Here is a 14,673-nt window from a genome sequence, read left to right as displayed (position 1 = left end):
AACCAGGCAGCCTTTTGTAACATCATACCACAACAAGTAATAGAACTTACTTGCTAGAAATAGAATATATACGTGCATACATACAAATATTTCTTAAGCCCATTTACATTATATTTCTAATACTTGCATTCAGGAAGAAAAAGAGAAGAATCGTCTCCTAAAAAGCTAGCTACACAAAAGTGAAAGAAGATATATTTTTCGCCACTCTCAGTAATCTCATTCAACAATAAATTCTATATCTCGGGTTTTCATATTTCATACTTATCGTATATACTTAAAACAAATAAACGTATAGATACTTCTGAAGGGAAAAGTGAATATATGGCTTATTGTTGTATGCTGGACACCCATTATTCAAAAAATACCTGGAACTAAACAGATAAGACCTCAAGCTTATGGGACTAGGGTTAGATGACTCCTATTCACATTGTAATAAACATGCTTCTACCAACTATATATGTGAAAGCTATGTCACGCAGTTCTCGTCTACGTAGATACCCCTAAACAGCTATCTGGTGATAATTGGGAAAGGCAGACACGTATTGTACGCGTATGCCACGAGTTTCTATTTCAAAATCTCCAATGGGGTATGTAAGTCCGTGACTCACATTATGGAGTGGATAGTCAATACTAACTTTGACTCGTAGCCCCTATTGAATAATATAACCGCTGTCGGGTAATGAAGCGGTCAGCCTCACCGAACTGTTACACTTTTCATAATGCTGGACAATATAGGCATCAAGCACTTGGCTTGTCTGGATATTTCACAACTCCAGATACGACCACAAGACCCGACTAAGTGAGTCACAGCAATAAGGCGGTGATGTTAACTATTTCAGCATTTGTAATATTCGAAGTTGTTGAGTAAAGCCCCTAAACCGACATATCCCACGTTTTGCCGGGGTCAGAAACCCGCTGTCGGCTCCGAAAGAACCACTTAAACTGAGCGGAATGGCCCTCGAGCGGGAATCGCTAGCCGCAATTGGACATCTTGCAAAGCGAGAACGGCTAGCAACGTCGTATGGACCGCTCAAAACGCCCAACGTTCCTCTCGGAACTGAGAGATATTTAAGCAACGGGGGCCCGGTGCAAATGGATAGAGTTGTTCTTGGCATCTTTACGAGCCAAAAGTCGGCTTCCCGGGTCCCTACATCGTCATGTCGGAAACCTCGTCTCGCACCAGCCACAGCGACGACAAGATCGAAACGTCCGCCGCGGAACAGACCGTAGAAGATGGCCTCAACGAGAAGGCAAATACGCTAGAGAAGGATAAGGAGGAAGCTGATCCCGGCCTGTTAACCGAGCCCCCGAGTGAGAAGCCCGTCGTCGACCAGCGGCCAAACTACTCCGCGTTTACAGAATGGGAGAAAAGGGGCATCGTGCTTGGCGCTGCCATCGGGGCCTTCTTCTCGCCTCTCACGGCGCAGATTTACCTGCCCGCGCTTACCGTCCTAGCTCAGGAATTCCACGTCACGGCCAGTCAGATTAACTTGACTGTCACTACTTACATGGTACGTTGAAAACCGGAGAAAGGGGGTTGTCTAACATGACTCGTTAGAGCAAATTAATTATATCCCGGGTAGTAGTGCTAACGTATTCATGTGCAGATTTTCCAAGGAATTACTCCGATGTTCGTCGGGTCCCTAGCGGACTCCGCGGGACGCCGGCCGGCTTACTTCATATGCTTCGTCATCTATATCTGTGCTAATATTGGATGTGCCCTAGCGCCTAGCTATCCGGCCCTGCTAGTCCTCCGCATGCTGCAATCTGCCGGTTCTAGTACGACTGTAGCGCTCTGTCAAGCAGTTGTCGCTGATATCATTACCTCGGCCGAGAGGGGCCACTATGTCGCGTACACCTCTCTGCCCATTCTCCTAGCGCCAGCTATAGGACCTGTGATTGGCGGTGTATTGTCGCAGGAAGTTGGATGGCGTTTTATTTTCTGGATCCTCGCCATCTTAGCTGCGGTAGTTTTTGTTATCCATGCGTTTTTCTTGCCCGAGACCTGTCGGGAGATCGTGGGAGATGGGTCGATCCGTCCGCACCCCGCCTACCGAACGTTCTGGCAACTGTGTAAAGATGCCTTGCGGCGACGCCGTGAGCGCCGTAATCAACAGTCCAGTGGCGCTCCACTAGCCCACACACCATCACGCGCATCGACGAAACGTAGCCTCCACGTGAAGAAATTCGATGTCTGGAAATCAATCACGATTCTTCTTGAGAAGGAGATGTTCCTGCTGCTCGGGTACGGTGGTATTGTTTTCACGGGATTCTACTGCGTCGCTACCGTCATGCCCACACAACTAGCTGATAACTATGGCTTTGATGAGATCACGGTGGGACTCATGTATCTCCCTATGGTCGGTGGCAGTATAGTTGCCGCTGTCGTGAATGGGAGATTGATGAACTGGAATTACCGGCGGCATTGTAAGCTACAGGGTGTTCCATTCGAACGTAGCAAGCAGCAAGACCTATCCGAATTTCCGATTGAGCGTGCCAGGCTCGAAATCGGTATTCCAATGCTTGCCTTGTGTGTAGCATGTGTAATCGCCTGGGGTTGGGCATTCGAATATCATGCACACGTTGCCGTGCCGTGCGTCCTACTATTCTTGTTGGGTTGGGCTGTAGTCGGATTCAGTAATACGCTCAACGTACTTCTTGTTGATGTGAACGTGGGCAGTGCGGGAGCTGCTACCGCGAGTAATAACTTAACTAGATGCTTGATTGGCGCTGCAGCGACTGCGGTGATAGGACCAATGATAAACGGTGTTGGTATTGGATGGGCGTTTACGATATTGGGCTTTATATACATAGCTTTCTCGCCGATGCTATTTTATATCCTTAAGTATGGGGTAAAATGGCGAAAGGAGAAACATGAGCGTGAGCTCGCAAAGAAGCGAAGTGGCGTCAATACTGAAAAATAGACGGGTAAATAGCACGCTCCCCCGGATGGAATAGATAGGTATAGATCATGACGATTTGTAACTTAGTTAATGTCTTAGTTATATGTCAGTTTAAGGCCTCAATAGCACTTAGCTAGTAAAATCCAGTAACTAGTTAATTCTGCACTGTAATCTGATAGGTAATAAATATCTATGGTCGTTGCTTTTCGGGTCTTGTGGATCATTATATCTGAAATATCCCAATCAAATCATCAGCAGGCCTTCTCCACGCTCCCAGATATCGTGAATCCATGAGAATCCTGGTGGATATGGTGCTTCACGTGCCCATATTCTTTTCAGTTGAGCGAGAGCTAGATGGAAAGTTAACATATGTGAAAATTCGCTTATATGTTCAAAGATCCTTATTATAAATTGCCGTTGTTGATCCGTTTGGGCTTCTGCACCCACAACGAATGCTGGCCAAACTGTTCCTTTGAAGTGAGTATCATGATGATCAATCTGCCCGAGGTGGAAAAGTGTTGTCCTTATTAGGTCGCCAGAAACTTCTTGGAATTCTGGATATTTCCTGCCTACAATACGTCGGCCATAAATCTCGATAGCTCCCTTCCAGGCTTCACCCAGCGAACGTCGAACATGCATTGAGGCCGGCTGTGGAGATTTCTCGGCCCAGTCCATAGTGCAAAATTGTTGTAACTGGGTGAATAAGTGAGGAATATCATATTCCAAACCATTCAGTGAGAAGACGCTAAAAGCGCGTAAGGTTCCAAGTAAATCGGCGGGGCAGCCAGTCCAGCTGTGAGACTCAGTCCTCCCGAGGACTTCGACTAATTCAGACGACGGGAATATATCTAAGAGCTTCACTAGGTGAGGGTTAAATGTCGAACCAAAAAGCGATATTCTACTCTATTGTTAATTGCGAGTTCTTGCGGATAGACCTGACCTTGAAAATGGAGGTAACTCACATCGCAAATGTCTCTTCGAACCAAGTTTGGAGGGCCGAAGCGGTCCTCGCTTGTGAATCTAGATTTACTCCTCTTGCAGACCTTTGTAGCGAAACCAGAACCCCCAGACCCTCTAAGTGATGCTTCCAGGTCGTACCTGAATCTATCGAATCGGCCCACACTAATAAAAGTATAGAAGCTATCGAAGCGCTCAAGGCGTCGGTAGCGTCATTCAGAGAATTTCTTAGGGCACTAACACATAATGATAAATGAGTTAGGGCATCCGTGTATTGGACTGAAGATGTGACATCGTAACCCCTAGAACTAGCCACGTCCATACAATCAAGTAATGTCCCGTTAGATGCTATATGTTTTGATGGGATATTGGGAATGCATATTACTGTTTGTGCTTGATGGAGAGCAGATATAGCAAGAATACTATGAACTAGAACGGGATTACCGGGTATCATAACCAAGAATTGTCTGAAGCCGTTTGGAGAAGTTTGCTCATATAGAGTACATTCCATACAACACCGATGAACGTCTTAAAAACTGGTTAGTAATTGGAATAGGCAGGGTAAAGATATTGGCATACAATAAGAAAGGTATTGCTTAGACCTGGGACTCAAATTTTGGAAGATAGGATCTATCAAAGTCCTGGTTATAAGAGGACCTAGGGACGTAGATTGTTGTTTCTTGTCCGATAGTTCTGCTGTCTTCTTCCCAAAACTTCGACCTACCATCTTCCCCCTACTTGCTAGGCCAGTCCAAACTAATGGTCTGTTGGTGCTGTATCCAAGACATTCGCGGCCGTTCTTCTGGCATCTAAAGCATGTCGGCAAACACCCGTCGCATTTCAGCCGTTTCCTACGACATGTCCAACAAGGACTCGATGAAAAGTTGAATTGTTTATCCATTTTTACTCCTAGATGTCCCAGAGATCGTAGCATAATTTTTATCCGTACGGCTGTAATTAATTAGATGCGTAGACGAAGTTGGTGACATAGGTATTAGGGATACGAATTAAATACGAACTTACGGAAGAATAACCCTTTTAGCTTAAGAATGTCTCAGAGCTTTAAACAATTAACCAATCATATACTTTTACGGATAACTCTTTATTCTTGATTAATACATATATTTTCCCCCCTTATTTAATCGTTATACACTAGGATAATAATTCGTCTCCTTCATAATTGTGGATATAGGTGAATAGGCGATTGATATTTACAGATTTCAAGATTATCTATTTTCTTATTCATACACTGTTTCTAATTTTCCCATAGTCGTGATTTCGAGATATCTAGCTTAGGTAGACTTCAATTTCTCAAGTCATAATTCCCGTCTCTTGCTCAGCCTGCTCACTTTCGCGTCCTGCTTCCCTTTGCTGTGCTTTCTCATCTACTGTAAAATCGCTTTTGGCTTTACCAACCCTAATAAATCCCAAGACCATCAAGATGACTCCGGCTCCACATCCGACGGCAAACCAGAACGCCACCTTATAACTTTCTCCTAGCTCGTCGCTTGATCTACTGGCGACCGCAAAGTCCGCCCAGCCAAGAAAGAAACTGATACCCAGGTATACCAAACCATTGATACATGCTCCTGCTAGGCCTTGCTGATGTTTGGGGACACTGGTAGTAATGAATATACCGCTCACGTTGAAGCTAATATCAATACCGATTGTTGTGCACACCATTGCTGGGAAGACCCACCGCCAATAATTGGGATTTTCGGGGATAAGGGCAAATAGGAGAGGACATATTACGAAACCTGTCCCAGCCAGCAGGAGAAGTATAGTTCCAGGTAAACGATGGAGTGTTAATCCACCTATGAGGGCGATGATGATTCCACCGGCAGCCATAGGAGAGAACCAAAGTGCGGCGAGTAATGGTGGGACTTTGAGGACAGTCTGTATACTGGAAGAAGTTAGTATATTTGGTTTGGGACTTCTTAGATTGAAAATCGGGCAAGCACTTACTAAAAACTTGCGTAGAAGAGATATATGCCAAAGCAGCCACACGCCATGAAGAGAGCGAGGAAGAGTGGTCCGATGTACTTAATAGAGAATAAGTCAAAAGGCAGCAGAGGAGAATCGGCAACCCATCCCTCCACGTAGATAAAAGCCGCGAGGGCTATGAGCCCAAGTATAAATGTAACGATGATCTGAGGGGAGGCCCAGTGGCCTTCGACGTGGGAGGCATCAGTGATAGCGTATGTAAGTAGACTCAAGCTGCAAACGCTGGTAAGGCAACCCCACCAATCCATTGAGGACCAGTCGCCACGTTTCCACTCGTGAGGAACGCAGAAAAAAGTCATCAAGCACAGGAAAGACAGTAGTATAGATGCAATCCAAAAAAACCAACCCCAGTAAAGGAACTCGCCAGTGAGACCTGCGACGATGATACCAGAGAAGAAACCTAAGGGTGCGCAACCTCCATACATGCTGAAAATGGCATTCTTCCGTGGACCGGGACGGTAAGTGGTTCCTAATAACGTCGTACCGGCAGGTAGGAAGGCAGCTGCTCCCACCCCTTGGAGAGCTCGACTCGCTAAAACCATCGGCAAGGTACGACTGAATCCTCCAACTATCGCCCACAGAGTTAGCCATGATAGCCCTCCGAGGTAGATAGGGAATGCGCCGAACATATCGACAAGCCGGCCAAAGGGTAACAACAATGAACCGGTGACGAGGGAGAAGACGGTTATAGGCCAGGTCCTCTGGTTAGGGTCGATACCTGTGTCTTCGATGAGCACCGGGAGCAACACGCTAAATCCACTGATGAGGAACTCTGACATCATCATCGAACCGAGAACAGATACACAAAACCCTGCTTCAACCCAGCCATTAGCAAAGATTGAAGGTCTACTCCTTCCAAGCTTCTCGGTATCAACAGGATCATCATGGGAGGATGAGGATGATGCGTTCTTGTTGCTTGAAGGGAGTTCCGGAGCTGTGGCAGCTGCTGACTCTATATCGGTAGCCATTTTGATGGCTTAGCCGTCCTTAGGGGTGATATATCGCGAGAATAGGGATTGGATTTATGATGTCGAACGGCCTCTAATATAGGAAGATTATTTCGTAGCATGGGGATTAGAGCCATGATATACATGATGAAGTGTCGTATTCAAGTACGTTTACAAAAGCAGATAATGCCTGGGGAGTTTGGGACTGGGAAATTGACCGGTTGTAAGTGATGAAGTGTGACTATATTTCGCGATCACCGAAGAGGAAGCCAAGATACAAGACGTGCGTCCAAAGTTTTCCATCGATCTTGAATGGCCAACCCCATCCCGAATAAAGTATGTCACTAGCAATGGGAAAGTGCTCTAATTGCTGCGCGTATGTAGTCTTAGGACTGGGGGTCCTACCGGAGCGCTACCGGGAATTCTCTACGTAGCCGATCTATAACAGAGCCAGTGTTAGCGGAAATGATCTAGATCAGACTCTGACTTACGCTTTGCGCCCGGTAGTTGATCATGCCTGATTAGGAAGCCAAGCAACAGATCTAAAACGGCGTGATAATTGTCATGCTCAGCCGCCAGCTCCACTACAATTGAATCTAACGTTATGTGCTATCCCCACGTTTTTCTTTTATAGGAAATATAGTTGCAAGTTTAAAACAGGACTTAACGCTGCCCCATTAGGAGTAACCATAACCAAATATAGTACATGATTGGCGAATAAGTTGACTGGGAGTGACTCACCGGTATCAGCATCTTACATATAACGTCCTCAGAAGGGTGAGATATCATTGAAAAACTCATCCACAGAGCTAGAACTTACGTCCATAGTATTATCTAGGATATATAACATCCCAGTGTGTCGCCCGACGATCAAGCTGATCTCGTCTTAGAGTTTCGTTTTGCCTTCTAAAGAGTGTATCCTCGAATAGCAATAAGAGTCAAGGCGAGTGCTTCTAAAGGTGTTGGATAGACAGGCTGGTAGGATACTACTGATGCGAGATTGTCAATTATGTATCCAATGAAGGGTGATCGCCCAAAGACCATGCTTGGACGCTTCCCCCCATTGCCATATGGACTCTCGTGTAAATAGATCATTGTATAAAATAAACTAGTCGGGACCTTCTATTACTATCTGCTTCGTTTCTGGTCTCTCGCGCAGGTCGCTTTCCATTCATTTGCTCGAATTTCTCAGAGTATAATTTATTTTTGATTCGTTATTTCTGCTTCTGCGAAGTAGGTGTATTTAGTCGCGCGACTGGTTCGCACGAGATTCCACATACCTAAAATCACACTGCTCCCTTGCCTTTGACTTGTCAGTGGTGGCATATCCGGTGATTACATCATAATCTTGGCTTACAATGAATGCCTCGGCATCGCTCCGGGCATCCTTCTACGGGCCCGACGGCCCTCTCGGCCCACCTCCTCAATCGAAGCGATATACGATAGCCGGCGACGTTGAGGCTCTCCGATGGCGTAGGACTCTTGTACCGGTTAACTACGCTGATTATAGCTCATATTGCCGGCAGATAAAAGAGGAGGTCAGCCGAGAATCCATCTGCGAAGTTGAACAGACGCCAGAGCCTCCAACGATAAGAGATCAAATAGCGAGGATGTTCACAATCTGGCCGTACCGAGACGCGAATTGGGTTATTGCTATATTATTTGTGATTGGGTCAATATCGTTCGGAGTTAATGCTTTATTCAGCTTGCTCTCTGTCTTCTTCCCGTTAACTGTATTTCCTGGCGAGATAGAGTTGGCCATACCAATTACAACGCTTTTCGGTGCCCTCTTTTTCGTCTCTGGCGGCACTCTAACTTTGATAGCTGGGTGGAATGCCGATAAAGGTACCTTTGAGCCCGAATTTAAGACTGAGGATGGTAGTACCAAGACGTATAAGCCGGCTTTGCTTGGCAGCAGCGCGTGGTTATGGGTACCTACAATCGCGGATTTGAAAGCAGCCCTGCGGACCGTTCCCTTCCAGTCTTCCGTGATACAATTCTTCGGGGGTTTAATCCTTTCAGTCAGCGTCGTAGGTGGCTGGCCAGGTGTTTTATCCCCTGATGATCTTATGGGACTTCAACTCTTCCTTTTTACGCCATTAGCTATCGGAGGGACCATGTTCTTCTTCGCAAATATACGCCTCCTCGTCTGGCTGCAAGATCATTGGTACAAACCTAAGCCAGGCTCGGCTTCCTGGCAGGCGGCATTTTGGAGTTCTGTTGGCTCCATCAACTTTGCGCTTGCCGGCTTCGCCCTTTTTATGGGGGATATGAATACTTCAACAATTGCTAACATTGTTGGCTCATGGACATTTTTGATTGGTTCTATTTTCCAGTGGTATGATCTCATGGCATTCCACCCAGACGACTGGGCGACTTAAGCTAGGGAAATCCCGGTTAATTTAGGTACACAACTACCATCTCATCGTGTGAGTGAGATTACTGCAGGGAATTTCGCTCTCACTTGAAAACGTAGTGATACCTAAGTGGGTGAATATGAATTAAGATTAAGAATGAAAGGGAGGGTTGACCTACCTTAGGTACCTAAGATACCTAGGTTAGGTTAAGGAGGTAGTAAAATAAAATATTCATCTAAAATACTGTTAATTGTCAGTGACGAAAGACGTGGGGAAGCGGGGTTATGGTGGGAATTTCATCAAGGAAATGTCGTTTGTCGGGTCCTAATTGAACGGTGGCCGGCCAATTGCTCGGCGCGGTTGTCCGCGGGGTATTCTAAATCTTAGCTAAGGTGGGCAGGTACCTCACGATAATCATGGGAAAATTAAAATATTTTTGCGATCTTGTGACATGTATCTTTAGTTTGTCCTACAACTATATATTTCATTGCATCTTTTAATCCCTCGACGTTCTCTTCTTGTAAATAATATAAATAATATAAAAAATATAATCTTGATCATTATTTTGGTAGTTTATGCAAAATCAAAATTGCTAACGATAAAACTCAATTCTCACTTAATAAAGAAATATAAGTATAGTTAAGGCAAACAAACATTCATCCCTCGAAGCTCGAAGCGGGGCATCGACACTTAGACGCAGCTATTTTCCCTCTCGCTTTCTATTTCCCCGCGACTTATTTCAGAATATATACCTAGACCTACCTCTTACTAGGTACTTACCTACATAATCATAATCGCAATTCAACAATATGTCGGGCCCTGTACCTACGGTCACTGCATTGCAGGACATATACACTCAGCAGGCTCTAAATGATCAAACCGCGAGGTGGAACAAGTTGCTTGATAAGTTCCAGGCCCTCTATGGCACCCCCGCTCAATTCGTCTCGCGATCGCCTGGTCGCGTGAATATCATCGGCGAGCATATTGACTACTCTCTTTACTCAGTATTGCCCATGGGAATGACTCCCGATGTCATCCTCGCCGTATCTACCGATCTAGAGCCCTCACAAGAAGGCAGTTACAAGATCAAGATAGCTAATGTCGACAATGAGCAATTCCCAACTCGCGAGTTCGATGTATCTTACTCCGAGGTCGATATCGACGCAACGATACACGAATGGACTAATTACTTCAAGTCTGGCTTGAGGGGGGCGTTGCAATTGCTGAGGAAGAAATATGGAGACGATTTTAAGCCCAAGAGTATGCAAGTGTTAATGGACGGGACAGTGCCTGCTGGTGGTGGTCTGAGTTCCAGCGCTGCTTTTGTAAGCGCCAGCGCATTGGCTGTTATGATTGCCAATGGCGAACGCGATGTCGACAAGAAAGCTCTGACCGAGGTTGCTATTGTCAGTGAGCGGGCTGTGGGTGTAAATTCTGGAGGGTGAGTCTACCTGGTTAATTGAGTGGTTAGTATTAATGTCTTGCAGAATGGACCAGTCCGCTTCAGTATTCTCCGAACGAGGATCGGCTCTCTTGGTTTCCTTCACTCCGTCTCTTTCGGCGCGGCCAGTCTACTTTCCCAAAACGAACCCTGAACTGTGTTTTATGGTCGCACAGTCATTCGTTACTTCGAATAAGCAGGAAACCGGCCCAATTCACTACAACCTCAGGGTCGTTGAGTGCAGCATGGCAGCAGCATATCTAAATGCCAAGTTATGTCCTAAGGGAACTGAACTTCCTAAAGATGCTGGCCCACTAGGTGTATCCATACGCGGATTCCACCAAAATTACTTCAAGGATACTACGAAGTCGATGCCGGAACAACTTACCGAGTTGATTGAACTCACCAAGTCCACACTTACTCAGGAGCAAGGATACACCGTGGAAGAAGTTGCTTCGGGTATTGGTATCTCGGTTGATGATGTAAAAGCTCGCTTTATGTCCAGCTTCCCCGTACGGGGCGAATACTTCAAGCTCCGCCAGCGCGCTTTGCACGTATTTACCGAGGCTCTGCGTGTTCTCCAGTTCCTATCCCTTCTAGAAGATCCAGCACAGGCCCCCGACTCTGAGCATACAGTCGAATACAATGCTAAGCTCGGAAAATTACTGAACGAAACCCAAGACTCGTGCCGAGATGTTTATGAGTGCAGTTGTCCCGAGATAGACGAGTTGTGTAAGATTGCGCGTGAGGCCGGGAGCTACGGTAGCCGGCTGACCGGTGCTGGCTGGGGTGGATGTAGCGTTCATTTGGTGCCTGCCAACAAGATTGATGATATCAAGAAGGCGTTGATCGATAAATATTACTCTAAGCGGAACTTGAGTGAAAAGGATCTAGAGGGAGCAATTGTTGTCAGTCGGCCGATGAATGGCAGTGCAGTCTTCAAACTGAAGGAAGGGAAGATTTAATCCTGCTAGGTTAGTATATAGCGCATGCTGTTTAATAATTGCAGAGCATTCTATCATACTCATAATTCCCTACTTAAGCCTCAAGGCAACTGCATCTAGTTGCAGTATATTATTCAGGGAGAACACGGAATATAGACTTGAGTGGTTGCGTAGCTACACTATATTGAACATAACGTCAATAATTAGTCCCCAGCCTTTGTCAATAGGAGGGGGTCGTGAGGTGATTGGCTACACTGCTAGCTTTATTACCTGTTTAGGAAACAGTTCTCCTTGTATCGAAGTGAGGTACTCCACAACCTGGAATAGGATCTAATATATTATCCCAGAATTATACCAGAGTTATTTACCTAGGTAGATAATATGAGATAATATGATTTCAACTTCAGGTAATATTAGGTGCTTAACCCAGACGTTCCCCTTGGGAATGAACAGTTTCTCTTTTCATTGTGTCATGGGTTAAACTCAAAATAAGAATAGAACCATAATGATATATAGTGAGAACATATATTTCCATATCTATCTCTCTAGTCATATAATACTAGGTAAATGTGACGCGTCCCAGCGCTTGGTTTGCGTATGGTTCATTACCTGTTCCGCAATCAGATCAAGCATCCAGTTATCCATTACATTATAGTCCACTTATTCCATACCATGGATTGCCCCGCCGAAATACTCCATTAATACCATATCCCACTCTCATACATTTCATTCCTATAGTAAAAAGTAGATAGAGAAGCCTCAACGGTAGAAAAGGGTTATTGCTATCTTATTGCTCACGAGCAAATCGACGGCTCACAGTCCCATTCCAAGGGGGGTAAGATGTGTGCCACGAACCATCATCATGAGAAGTACTTGAGCTCCATACCCAACTGGACACTGGTATGGATGTCGTCCATGCCGTTGGAGAAGGGGTGCTGGCGAAAGTCGTTGCTAGAGCTGACGTAACTACCGTACTAGACGGTGTCGGGGATGTGGTTGACGAGATGGTAGATATAGACGATGATGTTGTTGTTGTTGTAGTAGACTCTGTGCTTGGATAAGCTGAAGTTGAAGTTGATACATGGTCGTCTTCAGTCACAGTGGTGGTCACAACATTGGTTGTGGGTTGAATGTCTATAATAGAGATTGTAGTAGCAACAGTCTGGGTCGCGGGACTTGCGGTAATCACTATCGTGTTGGTAACTGGTGGAGAAGTTTGGACAATTGTTCTCGTACTCGGGGTAGGAGTTACAACAATTGTCTCAATTGAGCCAGGAGTCTTAGTTGAACCTGAACCTGAATCTGAACCATTCCCATCAATCGGGACTACAGAATATGTAGCGCGAGCGACTAATGACTGTGTTGGTTGCTTTTTATGTATAATGAAAGGCAATGCTGTAGATGAATCAAGCACGGATAGGATAAAGAGAAAGGAGATCGACAGGCTTAGATGCATCTTGGACAACACCTCAAGGGGGTTTTGCTTGTACTAGTTGAGGGCCGCGAGTTTTTGCACTTTATAGCTTAGTAGAAGGGAATGATCTGCAAGATGAAAAAAGAGAATTTGAACCTACCATGGCAAGCATCGCCTTTTATTGTACATATTAATTGACAATATTCGGATGGTTGGGAAGTAGACAAGGCTGGGTAGGAGATGGGATTGTGAGGGGTTTGATAGGGAAATTCTAGGGCAGTACATTAGGTTAAGGGTCTAGTTGGAATAAGTTGGTGGCTGGAGTGTGCATCAACCCCAGACTTCCAAGTTTCTAGTGGACACCCATTATAAGTGGATACCTATCTAAGTACCTAGGTACCTGCATTAGAGCTATCGCATCGGACAATTGAATTGAGAAAGTCTTAGGAAGGACGCATCGTAATCTTTGTTTTCTCTTGACTCAACACTCTGATCTAAATCTATGCCATCTATACCAATGTACTAATTTCGTATCAACTAGGATGTCTTTCTATCTATTATCCTATAGTAAATATACTATAACGCACACCAACATGGTAGCCTCATATTCTAGGCAATCGGGAGATGATGCGCGTAGCGTACCTCGACCTCCACGACCACAAATTCATCTTACACTAAACAAAGCTCAAAGATATTCTCGACCGGTAGCCCAGAATATTTTCAACAACTAGGAGACGTTGAAAACGATCATTCTATATCATGAACATACAATCCGGAAGCGCTGGACCCAGAAATCGAAAATCAAACGAAAGAAACTCTTACTTAGCATCTGGCCAAATATGCCATCATCGCATCGCCCTGATATTGCCGTTTATAGGAAACTTCTTTCAATTGAAGAATGGGACATGACTCCGTTAATGTGGCCCTATATTAACCTCGAGGATCTATCCAGGACAGAGCCGCTTTTACTAATGCTCAATTCTCGAGGAAGGTATTCACCTAGAGACTTTACTAAACCTGATCTTGACTCGGTAATTGTGGGGTATGGCACTCCATATTACAATATGGTAGAGCTTTGGGGTTACGCCATGTCGTTTAGAGAATCTCCTTCGTTAGATACGTACGGCCAGCTCCATCTTAAAACCGACGATATTATATTCGACAAAGTCCCGAGTCAGGGGGCTGTTACCCCAGATAACGGCTTCCGAGTCTTAGCGGTTCAAGATCATCTGTATCAATTTCTTATTAGATGTTGTGAAGCAATTCTCCATGATATTCCAGTTGAAGATTTGACGCAGGCCGACCAGCCCATCCTTGGCTCACCTACGGTAGTTACGCTAAAGAGCAATTCGTCAAGACTTCGTTTCTCTGCTATCGACTCGCTTGAGGACCTGTATAAACAATCTTGCCGTGTCAAAATCAGTCGCATAGAATCTATTATCAGGCCCATGCTGTGTGCTGCCGAAGATCACCTCTTGTCTATGAGGGAGGATCCCGATTATTTCAGGATGGTTCTGAATCAAAGGGAAGAAAGTTGCTCTAGACATTTGCTTGACATCAATGGTCGGAAGCACCCTATTTTTCTCCGGAACAATGATCGCTTTCGACGAAAAAGAATTCGCGAAGTTTTCTCCGATGCCTTCCTAATATTCTACATCTTAAAAGTTACATATCAATCGTTCTATGACCTACACTCCCTCGTCAAG

The 14,673-nt window shown here is 45.2% G+C and overlaps 4 protein-coding genes across 4 annotated transcripts; 3 read left to right on the top strand and 1 right to left on the bottom strand.

Annotated features, from left to right (window-relative positions):
• Positions 1-1,157: 1,157 nt before the first annotated feature.
• On the top strand, positions 1,158-2,924 carry GL218_03404 (Quinidine resistance protein 2; the record flags this gene model as incomplete). Its single annotated transcript, XM_033579964.1, has 2 exons — positions 1,158-1,511; positions 1,608-2,924. 2 exons carry the CDS (start codon positions 1,158-1,160, stop codon positions 2,922-2,924), a joined length of 1,671 nt encoding a protein of 556 aa, XP_033436823.1.
• A 2,247-nt stretch (positions 2,925-5,171) lies between these two features.
• Positions 5,172-6,832, bottom strand: GL218_03403 (uncharacterized protein; the record flags this gene model as incomplete). Its single annotated transcript, XM_033579963.1, has 2 exons — positions 5,172-5,763; positions 5,826-6,832. 2 exons carry the CDS (start codon positions 6,830-6,832, stop codon positions 5,172-5,174), a joined length of 1,599 nt encoding a protein of 532 aa, XP_033436821.1.
• A 1,337-nt stretch (positions 6,833-8,169) lies between these two features.
• GL218_03402 (uncharacterized protein) lies at positions 8,170-9,192 on the top strand (the record flags this gene model as incomplete). Its single annotated transcript, XM_033579962.1, has 1 exon — positions 8,170-9,192. The coding sequence occupies one exon, from the start codon at positions 8,170-8,172 to the stop codon at positions 9,190-9,192; it is 1,023 nt and encodes a 340-aa protein (XP_033437514.1).
• Positions 9,193-9,977: 785 nt separating this feature from the next.
• GL218_03401 (Galactokinase) lies at positions 9,978-11,574 on the top strand (the record flags this gene model as incomplete). Its single annotated transcript, XM_033579961.1, has 2 exons — positions 9,978-10,609; positions 10,656-11,574. The coding sequence occupies 2 exons, from the start codon at positions 9,978-9,980 to the stop codon at positions 11,572-11,574; spliced, it is 1,551 nt and encodes a 516-aa protein (XP_033436819.1).
• Positions 11,575-14,673: the final 3,099 nt, after the last annotated feature.

This window comes from Daldinia childiae (assembly GCF_008694065.1).
Source record: "Daldinia childiae strain JS-1345 chromosome Unknown Scaffold3, whole genome shotgun sequence".
Classification (NCBI taxonomy): Eukaryota; Fungi; Ascomycota; class Sordariomycetes; order Xylariales; family Hypoxylaceae; genus Daldinia; species Daldinia childiae.
This window is presented reverse-complemented; position numbering and strand designations above follow the sequence as displayed.